This window comes from Lepidothrix coronata, unplaced genomic scaffold, assembly GCF_001604755.1.
Source record: "Lepidothrix coronata isolate B3197 unplaced genomic scaffold, Lepidothrix_coronata-1.0 Scaffold141, whole genome shotgun sequence".
NCBI lineage: Eukaryota > Metazoa > Chordata > Aves > Passeriformes > Pipridae > Lepidothrix > Lepidothrix coronata.
The window spans coordinates 2,030,993-2,050,334 of NW_016690321.1; the positions used below are offsets into that span (position 1 = coordinate 2,030,993).

The 19,342-nt window shown below is 41.0% G+C and overlaps 1 protein-coding gene across 1 annotated transcript in view; it reads left to right on the forward strand.

The window, feature by feature from the left end:
• The window catches only part of MKL1 (megakaryoblastic leukemia (translocation) 1), a 48,892-nt gene that overhangs the window by 17,584 nt on the left and 11,966 nt on the right, over positions 1-19,342 (forward strand). The window contains exons 2-5 of the mRNA XM_017827659.1: positions 1,066-1,131; positions 15,899-15,954; positions 17,565-17,640; positions 18,307-18,468. Coding sequence (XP_017683148.1) covers positions 1,066-1,131; positions 15,899-15,954; positions 17,565-17,640; positions 18,307-18,468 — 360 coding nt within the window. The remainder of the gene's footprint in view (positions 1-1,065; positions 1,132-15,898; positions 15,955-17,564; positions 17,641-18,306; positions 18,469-19,342) is intronic.

Here is a 19,342-nt window from a genome sequence, read left to right on the forward strand (position 1 = left end):
GACTGTAGAGCAGTTTAGCTCTCTAGTGGTTTCACTGCATTTTGTGGACTTTTCTTTTGTGGACTATACAATAGACATAAGCTTGACAGAGAAATTAAAATTAAAACAGGGGAGATACCTTACCATTCATTTTATAATAATTTATGTTGAGTATACTTAGGAGTTTGGGCTTGATTGCAAATGGGATTTAATATCTATTCATACTCAGGTTGTCCTAATTTGATATGTGTGTGTCTACACATGCATGTGATTTTTTAATTCAGTTTTGAAAGGTTGCTTTCATATGGAAGATGTCTTTGACTGTAAGAACAATCTAGAATGTTGCTTTGATTGTGTAGTTTAAAGAGAAACTGCTGTCATAAACTAAATGTTGAAATTATGACTATTCCAGAGATTGACATTAGAAAAAACCTAGCTAATTGCGTTTCACACAGGTCATGAATATGTTCTGTTATGCTAAAATAAATAGGAAAAATTCTAGTGATAAGGGATTTCTTCTGCAGTGGAACAAGGATACTTCAGACATATCCATGGTATTTCACTTTCACAAGTTGTTTCTGAAAGTGAATTTCTGAGCTGAGGAAGGAAATCAGCCTTGTAATTTAGAGTAACGACCAACAATTTTGTCATATCATTTAATCTGCACATGGTAATTAGAGTTTTCAGGAGTCATTAGCAGCTGGGGTGTCACTCTGTGTTTATTGGAGGGCTGTCAGCCCGTGTTTCTCTTTGTTTGTTTTTTAATATTAATGGTTTGGAAAACAGTTGGTGCTCTAGAAAGAATTGAGAAACAGGCCTGGGTTTGTGGATTTTTATCAGCCTGCCAAGACCCTGCGCAACTTCCTCTCCCTCTGCCCGCAGCAGCATACGGAAACCTGACTGCTGCAGGCCACTTCTGCAATTGCAGCAGGGCAGGGAGCAGGGTGGGAACGGGGTCTTTTTCTTCTGCTGCTGGCTAGTGCCTTGCCACCCAAAGAAGAAAATAAGATGCATTTGAAAATGTCTCTTCGGTTGTTTCTTGCACTGATGGGTTTCCTTCTCTCTCCTCTCCTTGCTGTCGTGCAGTGCTGCAGTTGAAGCTCCAGCAGCGACGCACACGGGAGGAGCTGGTGAGCCAAGGGATCATGCCGCGTAAGTACCACTGGAATTCTCTGTCTTGGTGTTTTTGTGCATGCTTTTTTAGTGGAGAATGGTTTCCCCAGTGATTTGAAAGATCAGATTCCCTGCTTCTGCATGAACACCATCGTATATGAGCCCCACCCTGTCCCACCCAACTTGGTCCTTCTGAAGTGTTGGTGTGCTGGTGTGGGGCCACCTCCCATACTGAGGAAGAGAGTAATGACTGCAAGTGTAACTGTCCTCCAAAACAATGCTTGCATTTGATCGCACTGCAGAGTCTTTAGGAGAACATACTATGTTAGAAGTGCCTTGTATACTTGACACATACTGGTAATCACTCTTTTAACAGGCTTCCTGCCTCTGCAGTTTCTGTTCTTGCAGTTTGCCAGCTCCCCAGACCTCTGAGGCAGTTGTAACTTTGTACATACATATTCTATAAACTGACTGAAAACAGGCAGTGTGTAGGAGACGTTAACCAGCCAGGGACCCTGTTTTATGTTTGTAGCTAGAAAATGTGGCTAGAAAGAGCCATATGAGCATCAGCCATTCCCCTCCATGCAGGGGAAGGCAAAACCAGTGGAGGCAGAGAACACTTCTGGATGAACACAAGCTTTAATAAATTCACTGTGAGGTTAATGTTGGAGAAGATATTTTTCTTTTTTGCTCCCATTCTTCTCCCGAAAATGCAAAAAGGTATCTGACAAATAGTTTTGTCATCCTTTGGTACCTCTGAACTAGATGACTTACAGTTAACAACTTGAAGCAAGACCAAAGAATGAATGTTTTATTTTTGAGGTCTTCTCAGTTTCACTCATCACCTTTAGTAAAAGGCAATGGATCAGGTATGTATTTTCTTCTTTCAAAAACTTTCCCGCTTCCCTGTTTCACAGGCTTTACTTGAAGACAGTGTAGTAATGTGGAGTTTCTCATTCTTTCTATTTTTGGGGTGCACAGTGTAATATGACACAGTGGTGTGACTTAGACTTTGCCGAAGGTGCAAGGTTAGACTGTCAGCTCTCTCTCTGAATGAAGAGAACCTGTCATAGCACTCTGTTGGCTGGAGTGGCTTGCTGGAAGGCAGTGATCTTCTCAAGATGTTTCTGGCACCCCTACTTAAAATTATGTTACCAAAGCAGAAAGGAAAGATTGGATGAAAGGCTAGTGTCCCAGTTAGCTGTGCCTTTTTACTAATGCTTCCCAGAAGAAAATGTGCCTGACTTCTTTGTGGTCTCCTGCTTTGGGTGGATATGTATGCAAACACTGTATTAACTTATGTTCAGTACTGGCTTTCTTCAAAGTATGGCTGACCAAACTTGTGATTCCTGAGAGGGGTCTATTTTACAGGCCTTTTGAAAATGATGCCCTTGCAAGTAATTCAAGTCGGGCATCCTGAATAATTAATGAGTCTTGAATTTGCTTAAAATATAGCCTAAATTACTAGTCTTTGCAGATTTGTGCCCTTCATTACTTCATTTATATCTCTTGCATGTGAGTTTTGTGATGGACCAAAGAAGAATGTTCACTGAAAAATAATTGAGAAAATATTGGTGACACATAAAAAGGTCTTTTCTGCAATGGAGAAAAACCACTTTAGCACATCTGTTCTAAACATGATTTGAAATTAGTTCCTCCCAAGTAATGGTATCATTTACCCATACCTGCCAACTGGAAATAGCCACACATAGTTCCCTGAGCCATTTTTAATGAGAAGATCAGATGTGAGATAAATTGTGACACTTAAAGCAAAAGACCCATTTTTAACCTGAGAAGTACAGAGGATGACTAGGGACCATGTTCCTCCTAGAAGCATCATAAAGGCATGACAGCTTTGCTTCTACTTTCATGAGTCCAGAATAGGTATTTTTATTAATGCTGGGAATGTGCAAGCATCCTGTTTTCTTTCATCTCTCTGGCCTGCACCCCTTGTCTGTGAAAACATTTAGATACTTAATCTGGTTCCCCTGTCATCTACTACTGAACACAGCTATACTGGACTATGTGTCTCCCTCTTGAGCTCATTAGTCAAGAACCAGGCCCCACACAGCCCTTTATGATGATTTAATCATTATTTTCCATATGGAGAGTCTTAACACTCTTGAAGGAATTGTGATGGTTGCGGTTCTATCTGCATTACAGCTTATGTCAGGAATGTGCTTTTGAAGTAAAGCCTCCTGATTGCACCTGCCTACTGTACCTTGCTTTGCACTGTGAAATGAAGTTTCAGTGTTGGATTAAATTGGGATGAAAGTAAAGTGGAAAATATTCTGTCTAGAGCTAATATGCATTCAGTCCATGGGACTAGACTACAACTTGTCTGGTACCAAACCTCCATTTCACCTTCACTTAGAGTGTGGATGTCAGTTCCTCAGCATCAACCTTGTTTCTGTTTACATTTGGTCTTACTATGCTACCCTACATGTTCATTTAGATTAGCCTTTCATACAGATCACTTCCTGTATCTTGAGGCAAATAGATGTGGAAAAATCCATGAGCCAAATATGGGAGAAGTAAAAGATTTTGTTACATGTTAAAAGCTATCTAGGATGAAAACTCACTTTGGTACCTTTGGTTCTCCTGAGTGCAGTGTAAATTTTACATGCTGTTTAGATTCAACTTGGTGCCCAGAAAGAGAAATTTCATTTCAGGCTTCCATCAACACAAGGTTTTTGGACAGTGTAAATGTCAGGAGTGGGAGAAGACACATTTGTGTCACCTTAAAACGAGTATGAGAGTCACGCTACTCCTGCTTTGCTTGTTCGTAACAGAACCGGGAATTACTTAGTGGAATTTTGTTTATATGATACAGTGGAAAGGCAAATGTTTCAACATTTTTTTACCAAGTACACTTAATCTCGCTTGAATAACCTTCCCAACCCACCAGCCACCTACAGTAGGGCTATGCTTCACTGAAAGATTAGTGTATTGTACTAAGAAATAAAACATTTATAGGCAGTGACAGATAATTCAAAATAATTTGTGTTTATGCTTCTTTAATTCTTCTTGCTTTTCTGTTACCACTTTGTGTAACCTTTCCCTAGCATCAGGATTCATTAGCTGAAGATTAAAATTCTCAATTGCCCATAGAAAAGAGGTGGGAAGCAGGTCTTCACCTGCATCTGACATACCTGTGATTAGAGCTAGAATGACTGTATCTTGAAAAAAGGAGAGCTGAGTTTTCATGTTTATTCAGGTTTTGGCCTGTTTTCTGACAGTGCAAATAGACAAGCTTTTTTGCTATTTGCATTTTTTTTGTAGCTATGCAGAGATAATTTTCATCTTCTCGTCCTCACAAAATGCAAGTTAAACAAAATCTGCTGTCTGTGCTCAACTCTTTGAACTCTGTCATGCTGTAGAAGAACAGTCAGATGCTGTCATTTTTTACAGTGTTGAATTTAAAGGTTACAGGTATTGTAAGGTTTTTTGGGGGAGTATTAAACACCCCATTTTTCACCCTTGAAAAGAATGTTCAAAACAGTGCTAACGTACATCTGAGTAGAAAGATATGTGGAAAATATCTTCAATTAAAACAGCAAAAATTTTTAGGGGGAAGACATTTGGCAAATGTAGCAATACTCTGCTATGCAAAATATGTGCCTCTTTTTCTCTTTTGCAAGATTTAAAGCTTCACATGCCCTTTGTTTTATCCATCAGGATTGTGATCTTTGGCTTCTGGCTGCAAACACAAAATGTAGGCAAGCATGCAAGGTTGTTGTGTGGCACAATCGTGCAGGAAAGCTGTTTTGACCATCAGATTTATGGAAGCAGATGAAGCAGAAGTAGATAATTTCTGCTAATGTGCCTTGTGTTGCTCTATAGCAGTGCTTTGTGAGTATCTGAAAGATGACACAGGCAACCTTTGGAAAGGGCACTGTCTGGACTGAGAGCTAGAGGGAAGGTGGCTTCTGTACGGGCTGAGAATTTCCAGGAGCTCCTTTTTCACTTCAGTGTATCTGATGTTTGCCAGTTTTTGTGCCCACAGCCAACTCCTCTGACTGTATGTTTATGTTCTGGGATGCAGTATATACAGAGTGCATGGCTGTCTGTAGATCCAAAAAGTATGGAGTTTGTGCTGGTTTTCTAATTGACTGCTTTTACAGGTGCTGAAGTGTTTCCATGCCATAGGTCTGTTAACAACACTCCAATGTGGTTTTCCACTTGGATGTGCAGTGTTGGTAGATGTTTGAGTGTGTTTCAGAGCACAAGATTTGTGAATCTTGTGCTGCTGTGTTTCAGACTCTCCTGAGTAGAGTGTATTTTATCTTCAGACTACACGAAGAGAGTGTGCCATGGTTCAATTGCAACGTGTCACATGATTAGAAATGATTGTTATACAGCAGACAGTCTAAAGATTATAATCTGATTAGGTCTCTCATATCACTAGCTGCATTTTTTGTGGCCATAAGTTTATTAGAGAAAATGTAATATTTGTCATAAAAGTACAATGCAGTATTTGCTTTTTTGGTATCTTTGAGACGTTGCTGGGGACAAATTCTACAGGAATTGCCATTTACTGGGGTCACTTGGTGATCTAAGGATACAGAACATAGGTTATGCTTTGGCATATCAGTGTGGTTCATCATCTTGACAAAGCTTATATTTGGTCTTCTACATCCAGCATAGCTACCATCACAAAAAACCAAGGATCTCTGAGGTACTGATTTCAGGAAGCAAAATGCTTTCCACCTGGGGGTTTATAAAGTTAAACCATACCTTTAGACTTTAACATCTCAATCCCCAAATTTGGCCATGCATACACACTTCTGTTTGTGTAGTAAAAATGCTATTTCTGCTTTAGCCTTTACCTGATAGTCTAATCACTTCCCACCTTTAAAAAAAATAGTTTTTTAAATACTTGATGAAAATTATGCACTTCCAACTTAATTGTATGGCTCTATATTTAATATTTATGCTCATATTTTCTTATTTATTCTTACTTCTTATTATGAAGCTGGTCAATTTAGTATATGTGCTGTAATTGAAGGAGACCTATCAATTGAGGATATAGTCAACTTTTGGCTCCTGTTATGTACAATACCTACAGTAGAACATATTAAATGTCAGAAACAAAACAAAAGAAGAAAACTAGTTTTATAAATTGTTTAACTGTTAGTTGCGAAGGAGGAGCATCTTTTTACGTATGTCAAAGAAAGGAGAGGCAGTAAGCTGTTGGAACATACACAGTTATCTAATGTGTAGTATTTTTCATGGCATGAACTGTTCTGTCGTCCTGCCAATGACTTCAGGTGCAATTCTTAATACCTCAGCTATATTTTGGCTTCCACACAAAGGCTAGGATAGATGACCTGCTATGCCTGTGTGGAGTTTTACTGGTTCCTTACTGTTGCAGTGTGGCTACACAGTCGACATTTCAAGGTTGTTGTGTGTTATATTTGAACTGCAGCTAAAGCAATTGCTTAAACACCCTGAAATAGCTCTTCCTGCTATGTAATGTGTCCCCGTCATTCTCTCACTGCTTTACATATCAGGTCTTTGTAGTGACATTCCTTACAGTTTTATGGAATCTTATTTATAGTAACAAAGCAAAAATACAAATTTTTACTTCCCTGCCATCTAGTGTCTGCTATTCTGCCCATTGACAACTGCTTCACTTCCATACTTATAAGTTGTACTTTCATTTAGGATAAGGAGTTAAAAACAAATGTATGGACTGTAAATATTGTTAACTCCCAGAGTTGTTTAATAAAATGTCCAAACCTGTAAAGTCTTTAAGATCTAAAAATAATAACAATTTATTTTAATACTCTGTTTAACCTCTTTGCTGTTTCCTGGTTTACAGTGGTATAGGACGTAGCACAGGACCTCAAATACAGGAGCTGCAGCTAGACTTTTAATATATTCAATGTCATGCTATGAAAGTAAGACTGAAACACTAAGCAGGTATTGTAAAACAACAAAAAAGGCTTAGAGGACACTTGCAGCTCTATTTCTGTTTCTGGCATGTTGCACAGAAATCTGTAACTGGTTTTATTTTAGTTTGATCATCTGCCTATAACTTCTCTCCCAGGAATTATTTGCTGGTTATTTGACTTTGATCTCTTTTCTTGAAGCACAATTTCAAAGCCTTCAGGCTTTGTGTGTAGAAGGAGTCTGTACATTTAAGCTGAGAGTCTCATTGTCAGAGGCCCAATAACTTCATCTAGTTTGTTTGTATTTTTAAATATCTGTCTCTGTGTGTTTTCCATGTGTTTACGTAATCGGTGAACAATAAGACATGATCAGAGTAATAAAGTTCCTTTTGTTAGTAATGGAAATGTGCTGTTTGCCCTTTCTGAAATTGCAGACAGAAAAGTCTGTGCTCAGGTGTTTGATAGGCTGCATTTAGTCCTTGATCCCTGCCATGATAAAAGATTTAACTCTGCCAGTTGCAAGAGAAACATAATAATCTGGGGGAATAAAGTCTGATATGTAATGCAGTTTTTTTCCTGTCATATTCCCACAGTTGTCTTAGGTTCATTCTTACTTATTCACTGGAAATGGGCTCTCCTTTTTGTGGCCTCACACCTTCCCTACCCTGGACACTTCAGAAAGTTGTCAGAAGAGTTTGCAAAGGCTAATTATCCATCCAAGAAACAGGCATGAAAAGTGGTCTAGGAATGCATGGATCAAAGGGTTTCTGGTAGAAGTTCATTGCTCCCTTTTCTTCTTCAGTTTGGACATGGTATAATCCTAATTGTAGTGAAGCTTTACCTTTTTTATTTTTCATTGCAGTGTTTAGGGAGTCTTTTGAATGCCAAGAGTTACTGGCAATGGATAAAGCAGGTTATACATTATCCGTAATTGCTGTAAATGTTTTTTGACACAAAGCCGTAGCCATAGTCACCCACAGATCTGATAACTGTTACCATGGGTGACAATTTCCATCTTGCTCCTAAAGGGGATGAACTTTCAGAGAAATTGCACATATCTGTTAGATTTTAAAATAACTCAGTGTTGGGCCTTGAAAAATCTCAGCCCTTTTTGTCAATAATGTTTACTATGACAAATTTATACTTCAGACTTTTCACAGAGTTAATGAAAATCTTAAACTGCATCATAAGGGATATGCTGCTTAATACAGTTACTGACAGTTTTGCTGAATGTGGGCTCTGGAGTGGTGTCTGGTCCAGGCGTTGGAAGCAGCTCAGCCAGTGGTGTTTCCATGGCGAGCTGGGCAGAGACAGGGTACCACAGTTCCACCTGTACATGTGCTTGTGCAGCCAGGGCAAGCCCAATTCAGGGACCTGGAAAGTGGCTTTTTTGGGGAAAAACAGCTCCACGAGCCAGTACACTGTGCAGGCTCATGAGTGTTGATCCGTGAGAAGGGGTGGCTCTATGATATAGGGTGTCAGGGAGGCAGGACTTCAGCTCTGGCTTCCACAACAGCCCGGCACTCTTATCTGTGTTGATTGGAGCAGCTCGGTAGTAGGGAAGACTTGGTAAAGCTGTAGCACTGTAGCTGTAATGCCATGCTTTGGCAGTGCTGGCAACAGTAACAACATGGGAAAGAACCTTTCTCCAGCATTTGTTCTCTTTGGGACTAGGAACACTCATAATTCTTTGATCACAATAACATTGTTACTGAAGGGTGTCATTGAAGGGCAAAGCTGCATTTGTTTGGGTGCCAGAGATGTGCTTCTTACCTTCATAAATATATTTGGATTGGCTTTTTTAGGTTAATCTTAATTTTTAATTTTTTGAGTTTATGTATTTTGGGATTTGAATAATCACAATTTACCAGTTGTGGCTTCTTTTCCTATCCTTAACTTGATACTCATAGTTTAGCCTTAATCCAAGGTCACTTACCAGTGTCGGGGTATGATATCAGCAAGAATTCTCAAGTATGATCAGATGTGTGTACTGGATGTGCAACTCTCTGGAGCTGCTAATGGAGAAAAGGGTGCTGATGGAGATCTCTTCTCTCAACTGTGTATTCCCCAGTCCCTTTTCATATTTCTACAGCATACTGCTCTTTGATACTGCCCCACTAGCAAGATGACAGTCCCTTCTGTGTACGTGACCCTGTTTTTGAATACCTTTTTCTTTCATGCTATGAGAAATACTTTTTGGAGGTGGGGTGAAGGTGAAGCGAGGAAGAAAGTGCCTTGCTCTGTGGTTCAAGTTTTGTGTCTCTTACCAAATGCTATGGGTTGGGAGCCCCACCCTGAACCGACAGAGGAAGTCATCAAGCCTATTTGCAGCACTTTATTTCATCTTTTTACGAAAGAATAGTAAACAAGAGAGAGTAACCAGAATTTAGTTGAGAGCAGGGGGGAGTAGCTGCAGCAGAAGGCCTTCTGCTGTTCTGAATTAAATCAGTGTGTCTGAGGTTGGGTTTGGACGTGACACAGTCTTCTCTTTGTCATAGCAAAGGAAGATTTTTCCTTTCCCTTAGGAATGGATCTAACTGAAGAGCAAAGTATTTGACTCAGTATTCTGAATTTAGCTGTAGCCTTTTTACAAACATTGCATGTTGTCTTACCGACTGATTTGCAGTTCAAATATCACTGTATTGTCTATGAAGAGCTAGATACTATGGCCAAGGAAAGCTCATGTGCTGCCTCTCTTATGTCAGTCTACAAGTCTGATAGCCTTGAGTAGTGATCTTACTGATTGCAGAAGGCTTTGCAGCCTCTCCTCCCACCCAAGACACTTGAGCTGTGAGGATCTGTGTAGATCCTTTTGCCTTTCTTTCTTCCCTGTATTTGGTTCCTTTCAAACCTCAGTTTCTTCTGTCAGCTACATAAGTAAATGCAGGGTATATGGATATTTTGACCTCTTCTTCTTAGCAGCTGGGCCAGTCCCCTTCCCCTGCTGTGTTTCGTTCTCAGTGTCTCAATCTAATTCTGATTCCACTTATTTCTCACACTAGGTAACAGGAACCTGAAGATCTGCATATGAATATATTTGAAAGCAGAGCTAAAATCTGCTTTTGCACACTGCAGGGTAAACCCTGAACAGTAATGTTTTGAGCCATTTTGCCCAGATTTTTGTCTCTGCTGTTATATTGGAGATTAGGGTTTGATTCCTGGGCCTTGATTCAGTCTGTTTATAACAGCACCAGTTTGGTGCTTTGCAGCATTATCTCAAGGTCAGGCTGGATGGGGCTCTGAGCAACCTCGTCTAGTGGAAGGTGTCCCTGCCCATGGCAGGGGGGTTGGAACGAGGTGATCTCTAAGGTAGGTCCCTTCCAACCCAAACCATTCTATGATTTATGTTTCATTCACACTTTGCCATCTTCAAAATGTGTCTTGGACTGAGGGAACACTGAAATCATGCATTGCAGTTTTGGACCCAGTTTCATAGGAATTAACACATTGCTTTGAAGCAAAGATCGGCAACTTTCATCTCTGTGCTTTGTATGGAAAGGTGTGCGTCAATGTAGATGGTCTTGTGTGCTGCTGCTTAGCTTTGGGGGGGGTCAGATGGAAGGACAGTCGTTACAATGTATAGCTGCAACATTTTTGAAGCAGGGTGGAGGCACAAAACAGTTGCATCATTGATTTGCAGAGAGATTTCTCATGGTAGCTAAGGGTGTGACCACAAAGATACTAATGCTTCAGGAATTCTGGAGATGCAGCATCAAAATGCTCCACAACAAGCAGCAGAGAGACTAAAAAAATAGGCTGTATGTGGTAGGAGTTTCAGGAGATTCTTGCTAGTTAGCCTGTCTGTGGTAGGAAAATCATGTCCTGCTGTCAGTCATCTAAAGGTGAGGGATAAAGCTCATCCTTCTGACAGCAGATGTTGCAAACTGCCAGACAGTTGTCCAAGTGGGACAAAAGTATGTACAACTCAGTGAAGGGCACCTGCTGGACTATGCTGTCCCAAACCCCGTTGGTGATGCTATTGTCCCTTCTGTCACTGAAACAGTTTTAGTGCTCGTTCGGCCATTTGTAAAACCAGGCTGTTCTGTGGAGGATGGGACAACTTGAAGATGTGGGGGCTGTGGTTCAGCAGCGTGGGGGCTCCTGCTGCAGTGCTGGCCTTAAACCCAGCCTCTTATTTCTGACTTGGTCTGGCAGGGCAGTTGTGCTCAGCTTTGCTGACACTATTATTTGTGGAGCCATGCTCTACACCAGCATACCAGTCCAGGTTAAAATAACTCTTTCAAAACAGCTGTGATCTGAGTCCACAAACAGTTTTGTCAGCATAACCGAGGGCTAGCATGCTTTGTCCCACTCCTAGGTACAGGAACCAGGGCAGAAGTGTAACTGCAGTTTGCCACTGCTGAAAACACCACACACATATCATGTAGAAACAAAATCAGAAAGGCAGGCAGGAGGTTCACCTGACTGAAATTGGGCATTGCAGAAGTTACTTCTGCATTCTCAACTATTTCTTTTCAGCATACAATGGGAAACAAAAACTCAACAGCTAATACTACAGGTGTAGTTTGGTGGTTTTTTTTGACAGAATCAACTAGGTTGGAAAAGACCTCAGAGATCATCGAGGCCTCTAGCAGCGCTGTTCTCATCAAGGGCTCACTCAAAGTTAGCTACTTAGTTGGATCCAGGATTCAAACCAAGGTAACTCTGGGGAGGGGCAAGTGCCATGGGAAGGTGCTGGAGTTACTTCATGGCGATAGTTCCATAGTAGGGCTCCCTGGGCAGTGCAAGTACAGTTGGAGCATCAAAGGCAAGGCAGAAACACGTGGGACATGGGAAAGGGGAGAAAAAGAGATCATTACTTAATCTGGACCTACCAGCAGACTAAATATTTGTTGAACTGCCTCCCAGGGAAGTCAGGATGTTAAATATGTTTTTGCACTTCTTGGATTTAGTAAGGTGCTTGAGACAGGCTTGCCTGATGTTCTTGGAAGCAAGCTGGGACTATTGAAGCTGCCTATGCAACTGGTGAGGGAACAGTACTGGAATAAAGGCTTGGTGTTAGACTGGGAGGGTGTGCTAAGCAGGGCGGAGTGGGTGGAGTGGGAAGGGAGAAGATCAGTGTTTGACATGAATTAGTATTTTCAGTAATCTGACATAAACGAGGGAACAGTCTGCATGTTTATTAAGCTTGCAGGTTAGTAGGGTGGGAGGAAGACAGGATTGGGACTCACAGTATTTGGAGAAGCCAAGAATGGATATGGGATAAAACCAAAGAGAAAGGCAGAATGTCTACGTTTTGTAATGCTAAGTCAGTGGCCTGAATTGAGGATGGAGAATGGCTCACTAGGTAGCAGCTCTGCAGAATAGGATTGGAGACCTTTCATGGTTTGTGAAACAAGCACAAGTGAACATTATGCATTTTAGGTACACACAAAAAAAGGCAAACTGGCTGGAACATATAACTGAGAAGTGTTATTTAATAATCATTTAACTCTATAAAAGCTGATGAAGTCTAGGCTGGAATATCTACCCAGTTCTGGACGCTATACTTCAAGAAAAATGCAGATCAAGTGGAAGTCGAAAAGAGAGTAAACAAGCAAAGGTCTGGATAGTGTTATCTGTAAGAGGAGGCTGAATCAGCTGGCTTTGGTCATTTTATATAACGGAAGATTGTAGGAGAACCAAAGTTTTCAAATATCTAGGGATAGATGCAAAGAGGAAGAGAATAAATCGTTCTCTGTAATGATTGCAGGTAAGGTAGACATTCAGAAAGTTTTTAAATAGTAAGGACATCTATGCACCAGGATAATTTCTCTGCAATAATATTGCATTTTTTTTCATGAGAGCTCTCCGAAGATCAGGTTAGACAAACTACTGTAAGGAATAGTTTAGTATATTTTATCTGGCCTGAGCAGTCAGAAAGCATCAGGTGATTGGAGTTTCCTCATCCCTAAACCATCTGTGGTTGTATCTGCTGCTTCAGGTACCAAGAGCTATGGACATGGATCCTGTCTCAGTGATAAAATGCTGCCCTGTGCCCACCTGGTTAGCAAAGCATTTGCTCCACCAGCTCAGCCGCTCATTTAGGTGCACTGTCAGAATGAGCCAGAATAGCTGTTATGGCTTTATTGGGTAATTTTGGGTAGAATGGATAAAGCAGCACTTTGGTGAGCAAGTCAGACAGGTTATGGGGGACAGGAGTAGTTTTTCAGGGATCAGTGCTAAGTGGCCAGGAAGGGCAGTGGTAGGAGCTGGAAAAGGGGCATATCTGCACTATGGGTTTCCTGTAGAGCTTATCCAGAGCCTTACTGCTTCAAAGTTCTTCAAAAGATTATATTTTTCCTTTTCTTTCATTTGCTATAGTCGAGTTAACTGAGTTGCTCCACAGCTCTGGACTAAGTAGTCATTTTAAAGCCAGAAAAATGTGCAAGGCTTAGTTAACTTCAAATGGAGTATGATTTTACAGTAGACACCCTCTTATGACATGTCTGCCCTATCCTAGATTGCTGAGGGAAGCAGTGAAGGATTTGTGCCCTCTTGACATTTTCAGAGTTCGAATATGAAGTCCTCTGTCATGTTGCCAGCCCAGAGAGCCACATCTCAGTGCACGTTTCCAGAGGACTAGTCACGACAGACTGAAATTGTTTTTTACATATTGTTCCTATAGCAGCTCTGCATTGCTTACTATTTAACGTGCATGTGTTTCAGGGGAGGGTTTTTCTGTTTTCCTGCTCAGGGATTCTTTTCTCGCTTTGTTCTTCTGTATTGCAAGAATTTTCCTGGACTACCTGTGACACCAGCTGAACTCCTGAAGTTGACTTTTCTGACCATTAGCTGTGGTCAGGGAAATGTCACTTAAAGGTCATCTGCTGTCTCATACTGACAGCAGAGGTAGGCAGGAGGGAGAGAGCAAAGAATTACTGCCGTGCCTGCACATTCTGGTGGTAGAGAGCTTTTGAAGACTCGAGATGAATCCTGCTTCACTTGTATCCAGGGTAGATGTTTATGCAGATTTATATATTGCATGCTATCTTTGCCCAGGTGTACCCGAGCTTTTATTTCACTCTTCTGTGATACGCATACAATGAAAGGTGTGTTTAAGTTCAGGCACGTGCATATTCACAAACAGTTCACTTGACTGGAAAAGAGTATTATTTGTTTCTTGCTCTTCACTGAAGTGTGATGGCCAGACTGCCCAGGAAGCCTCACTGCCTGCATCAGCTGTGCCTGAGGCCTAGTTGATGCCTCAACTAGCCAGTGAAGTTTTTTGCATTATTTTTCTAGTTATTGCAAAACCATATCCCTACCATATCTCTTTGGTTTATCTCAAAGTGCATTTCACAGCTTGTGCAACTTTCCCTGGTTATTTCTATCCATAACCAGATTGTATGAAACTAATCTGAACAGGAACTATTTGCCCCATTGTTGTAGGGATCTGTGTACTCACTATGGTTAGTTTTCAGTTATTGTTAATTTATTCTACAGATTATTCTTCATTCACTTCTGTAGTCTGAATTCCATCTATGATGCTGTGGTGTGTTCAGAATTCATGCCATTTGGAGTAAATTCTACTTTTTAGCCCATTGATGTGAACCTAGAGGGACTCTGTATTACACAGAACATATGTGTCCTAACACCTTATCTGTGGCTACTCCATTTTATTCTGCAGGAAAGAGTTTGGAAGGCTACACATGCATGAGGAGTAGTTTCTTACCTTGCATTTATGCAAGGGCTTTTATTTTTGAATAGTCTTTTGAGATTTCATTTTGAAGTTACATTTGAGAAATACTTAATCATTGGTCTTAATTTAAAAATAACATGAGCAGATTATATTTCATAGGACCTAGATACAATACTTTGGAGCTACTAACTGCACGAGTTTAGTTTTCTGTCTTTAAAAGACGTGCAACTTACCTTTAAAGCTAAAGTTCTTTAACTATTTGGTTTAGTTTAAAATGCGAGTATTTCAGAAATATGAAAAGAAATTATTATGGCCCCTTCAGCTAGTTCTCAATACAAACCACAATGTGATTGTTTAAAAAAAAACAAGCTACTTGCAGCTTCAGGGAAACTGTGAGGAGCTGGTGACACTTACCGTTGTCTCCCTCTTTCTCTGGTCTTACTGTGGGACGTGAGGTTTGTGTGCTCCAGAGGAGCCAGGCAGAGTGAGAGATTCCTCCAGGGTTAGTGTGGTCCTGGACAGCAGAGGATCAGTTTCTTAAAACATGATCCGTTTTGGCTCTGGTTTTATACAGGGCCCGAGGGGGCGAGAAGGTCTGTTATATGGAGAGCTGCTGTTAATTCCTCAAGTTGTGGTTTTCTGTCAGCAGACAGATGTGCTTTCCTGTCCAACTGTTCCTGTTCTCACGATAGTTTCTCTTACATGGAGCAATATATATGTCCTGTGGACCTGCAGAATTTGCAGCTAGCCCTTCCATGTATGCAAAACACAGGTGCAGATTAAGGGCAGACTCGGAGCTTCCTTTGACATCAAAAGATAGTAAAGAGGATTTACAGTTCATTAGGATTGTCCTCCACCCTTCCAACCATTTCATGTATCTCTTCAGTGTTTCAGAACCATTCTCTTAAGGGTCCTGGATATCTTACTCTCTGTTGAAGCTTGTAAAAAGACTTTTGTTGGGGGGCTGGTTTTGACTCATGTTCTTGGACCCAACTTTGTGAACAATGGTTAGTTTGACTAGAAGTGTACCTGTATTAGACTCTAGCAGCCCACAAAAACTTCAGGTCAGTTCCTGTGTCTCCTGTGCTGTCAAACAGAGTATGTCAATTCACACTGCTTTATGCCAGCTGGAGATCTGGTCCAGTGTGTTGGAAGATGCAGGAGGCAGTTGCTGTGGTGTATTTGTTAACTTCGTTGGCCTGAAAGGGTTGTGAAGTGAGAGAACTTCCATCGTTCTAATTCATTCTCCAAATGTTTTTCCTCTCAACAGCTCTGAAAAGTCCAGCTGCATTTCATGAACAAAGAAGGAGTTTGGAGCGGGCCAGGGTAAGATGCAATATAATCTTCAATGTTTTCGGAAAGTCAGGAATAGTATGTCTTTTATGTTTTGGGCATCCGGTAGCTGTTAATGAGATGTAGAAGGGAATTGTTCATATTCTGGATGTAACACAGCACTGCATAGTCAGAGGTGTATTGGGTGGGATATTCTGTAGCTTGCATGTGTGGTGAACACGCAGTGCTAACCCTCAGTGAACTGGTTGTGCCTAAAACCAATTGAATATGGTGCCTGGATTTTCCCTGGAGTCTTCTTTCTGGAAGTCACTGATACTCTTCTTTCCTGCTGTCCATACATTTTACATTTCTGTTTTTATGGTGTCTGTTTTGCCCTTAAGTGCTCTTACCATGTTGAGCTCAGTTCTACCTTGGAGGAAAAGTTTTCTGTTACCTGCACATGCAATTGTGTATCTAGGACATTAGAAATTGAAAATTTAACAGAGAGGATCCCTCAAAAATCTTGTGATGCTGAAATTACAGAGACTTCTGGCTCTATGGAAAGAGGAAGCCAGGCATCACACTTCATACAGCACCTTTGCTAACTAGGGGGTTTCTTGATGATTTCTGTTCCTCAAAAGGCCTCTGGGGATATTTTTTTTCTGATTAGCCTCCACCAGAATGAAACCTGTTATGACTGCCAGGCTAAGTTTTGTTTTAAAAGTGAAAGCAACATAAAAAAAAGAACAGCTGCGATTAAGACCTGTAAGGGAGTATTAGCCCTTTAAACTGTGGAAGGATTGGAACAGGGGACCTTGCATTAAGACCAGTGACCCAAAGGCTTTTGCTTATTTCTCCTCTTTTTTCCTGAAACATTCTTATTAAATTAATATTTTGGTGTGGGCAATTGACCAATTGTGGTGCAGTTTTCTGACTGGCTTTAATTTTTTTTTTCTCTGAAGGCCATCCTGATGGCCAGTACTTCCCAGTCTGTTATCCACTGCTTCCAGCTTCCCGTTCTTGGGCTGTGTAAAGGGTAACATGTTCAGCCCATCACGGTCATCTCTGTACATTGCTCTGTAATAATAATAAATAATACATTGCTCTGTAATGCATCTCCAAAGACAGAGCTAAAAGCAGCTCTGGAAGTGAAATGCGTATTTAGCTTCTACCCACCAAGGGGCTGCAGGGGGTCTTGAGCTTAACAAATAACATATCTTTAAACAACTGAAGAGTATGACCAAACCACAAGTCAGTCCTAAATGCCAGCAGTACATGAAAGTGTTTGCTGTGAACAATGGAACCAATGCATTTATCTTTAATGTAAAAAGAAATGTCATGAATTTCACCCTGACACAAGTTAGTGGTAGTGCATAAAAGGGGAAAAGAGGACTTTAGCTCTTGAAGAAGTCCTTTCCAGTTTCTGTTTGTGGAGCAATGTTGTGCAATTAGACTGAGGTGATTACAGTAGAAGGTCATCTTTAGAGTAAGCTCATTGTCTCGGTGCTCTGGCACAGGAGATAGGCCCCTTCTCTATTCTGTGTTTATTTAGATCTCTGTAACGACTAAAGATGGTTGTTTCTCTTCTTTGTGCCATTCAAGATTACCTCACTCCTGTGTCTGATCAACTGAAATTGGTTCTTGCTTGTCTGTTTTTGCTACAGACAGAGGACTATCTGAAACGGAAAATCCGGTCCCGGCCGGAGAGATCAGAGCTGGTTAGGATGCACATTCTGGAAGGTACGGCACGTGCTGAACATGACAACATTGACAATAAACTTTATCATAATTACTTATTTAACAGGTTTCTATTTTTAACAACTTTTCTATTGTGACGCCCAAGTCTTCCTTTCACTTGGGAGTGGGCAGAAGATCATGCCTGTTGCATGATTCCTTGGGAGGGATTCAACTCTGCTTGCTTGGAGATTATTCTCAGAAGAATCTGTATGTGAATTCAAATTGTGCAGTTTTGTGTAGCTGAGCAACAATGAAATAGAATCACCGTGGATTGCTCTTCTTCTAAGCTAAGACACTGTGAAACATCCAGGAGGAAGTGAGGCAGATTGATCGATTTTAATAAGAGAGGGAGTGCTGTGCTGCTGCTGAGCAGCACATCTTTGGACACAACCGGAAAGGAAAAGATGAATGAGAATTGGGTGACATCAGTTTGAGAACAGTAAAGTTGTCTTATTCTGGCTACTGTAGTAATCCTGATAACTTAAATATACATAGTATCTAATGTATCCTTATAGTGCATAGTTATCCATTGTTATCTGCAACCATTTTTCTATACAGTTACCTACTGTTATCTGCAGTTACCTTTCTGAATAGAATTAAAATACTGCTGAAGGGCATGGGTTGACCGTTGCTGGATTTATGCCATTTTATTTACTTTCCCCCAAACAGAGACCTCAGCTGAACCCTCCTTGCAGGCTAAGCAGCTGAAGCTGAAGAGAGCCAGACTGGCAGATGACCTTAATGAGAAGATAGCGCAGAGGCCAGGCCCCATGGAGCTGGTGGAGAAGAACATCTTGCCTGTGGAATCGAGCCTGAAGGAAGCTATTATTGGTAAGGCCAGAGGAGGATCTGTGCTGAGGGCATCTCCCACAGGTGGCTGTGATTAACTATCAATTCACCTGCCTGTCTAATAGAGTGCAATGCCATGGCTGGCCTTGTTTTCCTGTCTCAGAACCATGGGCTTTTGGCCCCAAGGATTCTAAAAAGCAGAACTCCCTCTGGCCCAGATAGTGCTACAGAAACATTAAATTACAGGGAGTGTGGACATCCCAGAATAACGTGAAAGGAACTGTATACTGTAAAGACTTGAAAGAATGTTGAAGATTGAATTCCCTAGATTCTCTCCCTAAAAATCTCTCTCTCCCTATAATACGTCAACAACCTTGGTTAGGGAGAACCCACTGACTTACTCAGATCAGCGAGAGGAGAGAGGATATAAACAGGTGTGATGAAACAAAAGATGTCTGTGAACTTAAAAACTTCAGAGGATTCAAACCCTTTAAAAATAAACCAGAACAGATGTAAATCATGCCAGCGCCATTCCAAGGGCTGAAAGGAATGCTGAGGAATAGCCTTCCCACTGCCTCAGCAGTGCTCTTTCCTGTCTCCCCAGACTGAGCAGTCTGTGTGTCTGTGGTTATTCATCCCCTCAAACATGCACAGCTACTTTAAAGACAAATGGGACACAACTGTGAGCAAGACGGAATACTTTTCATAAAATAGGAAAAGGACAATGTTGTGAGAGAGCATGGCTTCACTGTTGAACAAGAAGTAGTATAGGAAGGGTGAGCTTGTGAACTGGATAATAAATAAGAGGTGTGCCTTCCTTCTGACTAAGCAAAGTACATCTCTGGATTTCTGTTGCTTTTAAGTGAGGTGCAAATGATAGTATTTTCCTTCTTAACAGGATTAATTTGAGAAAATG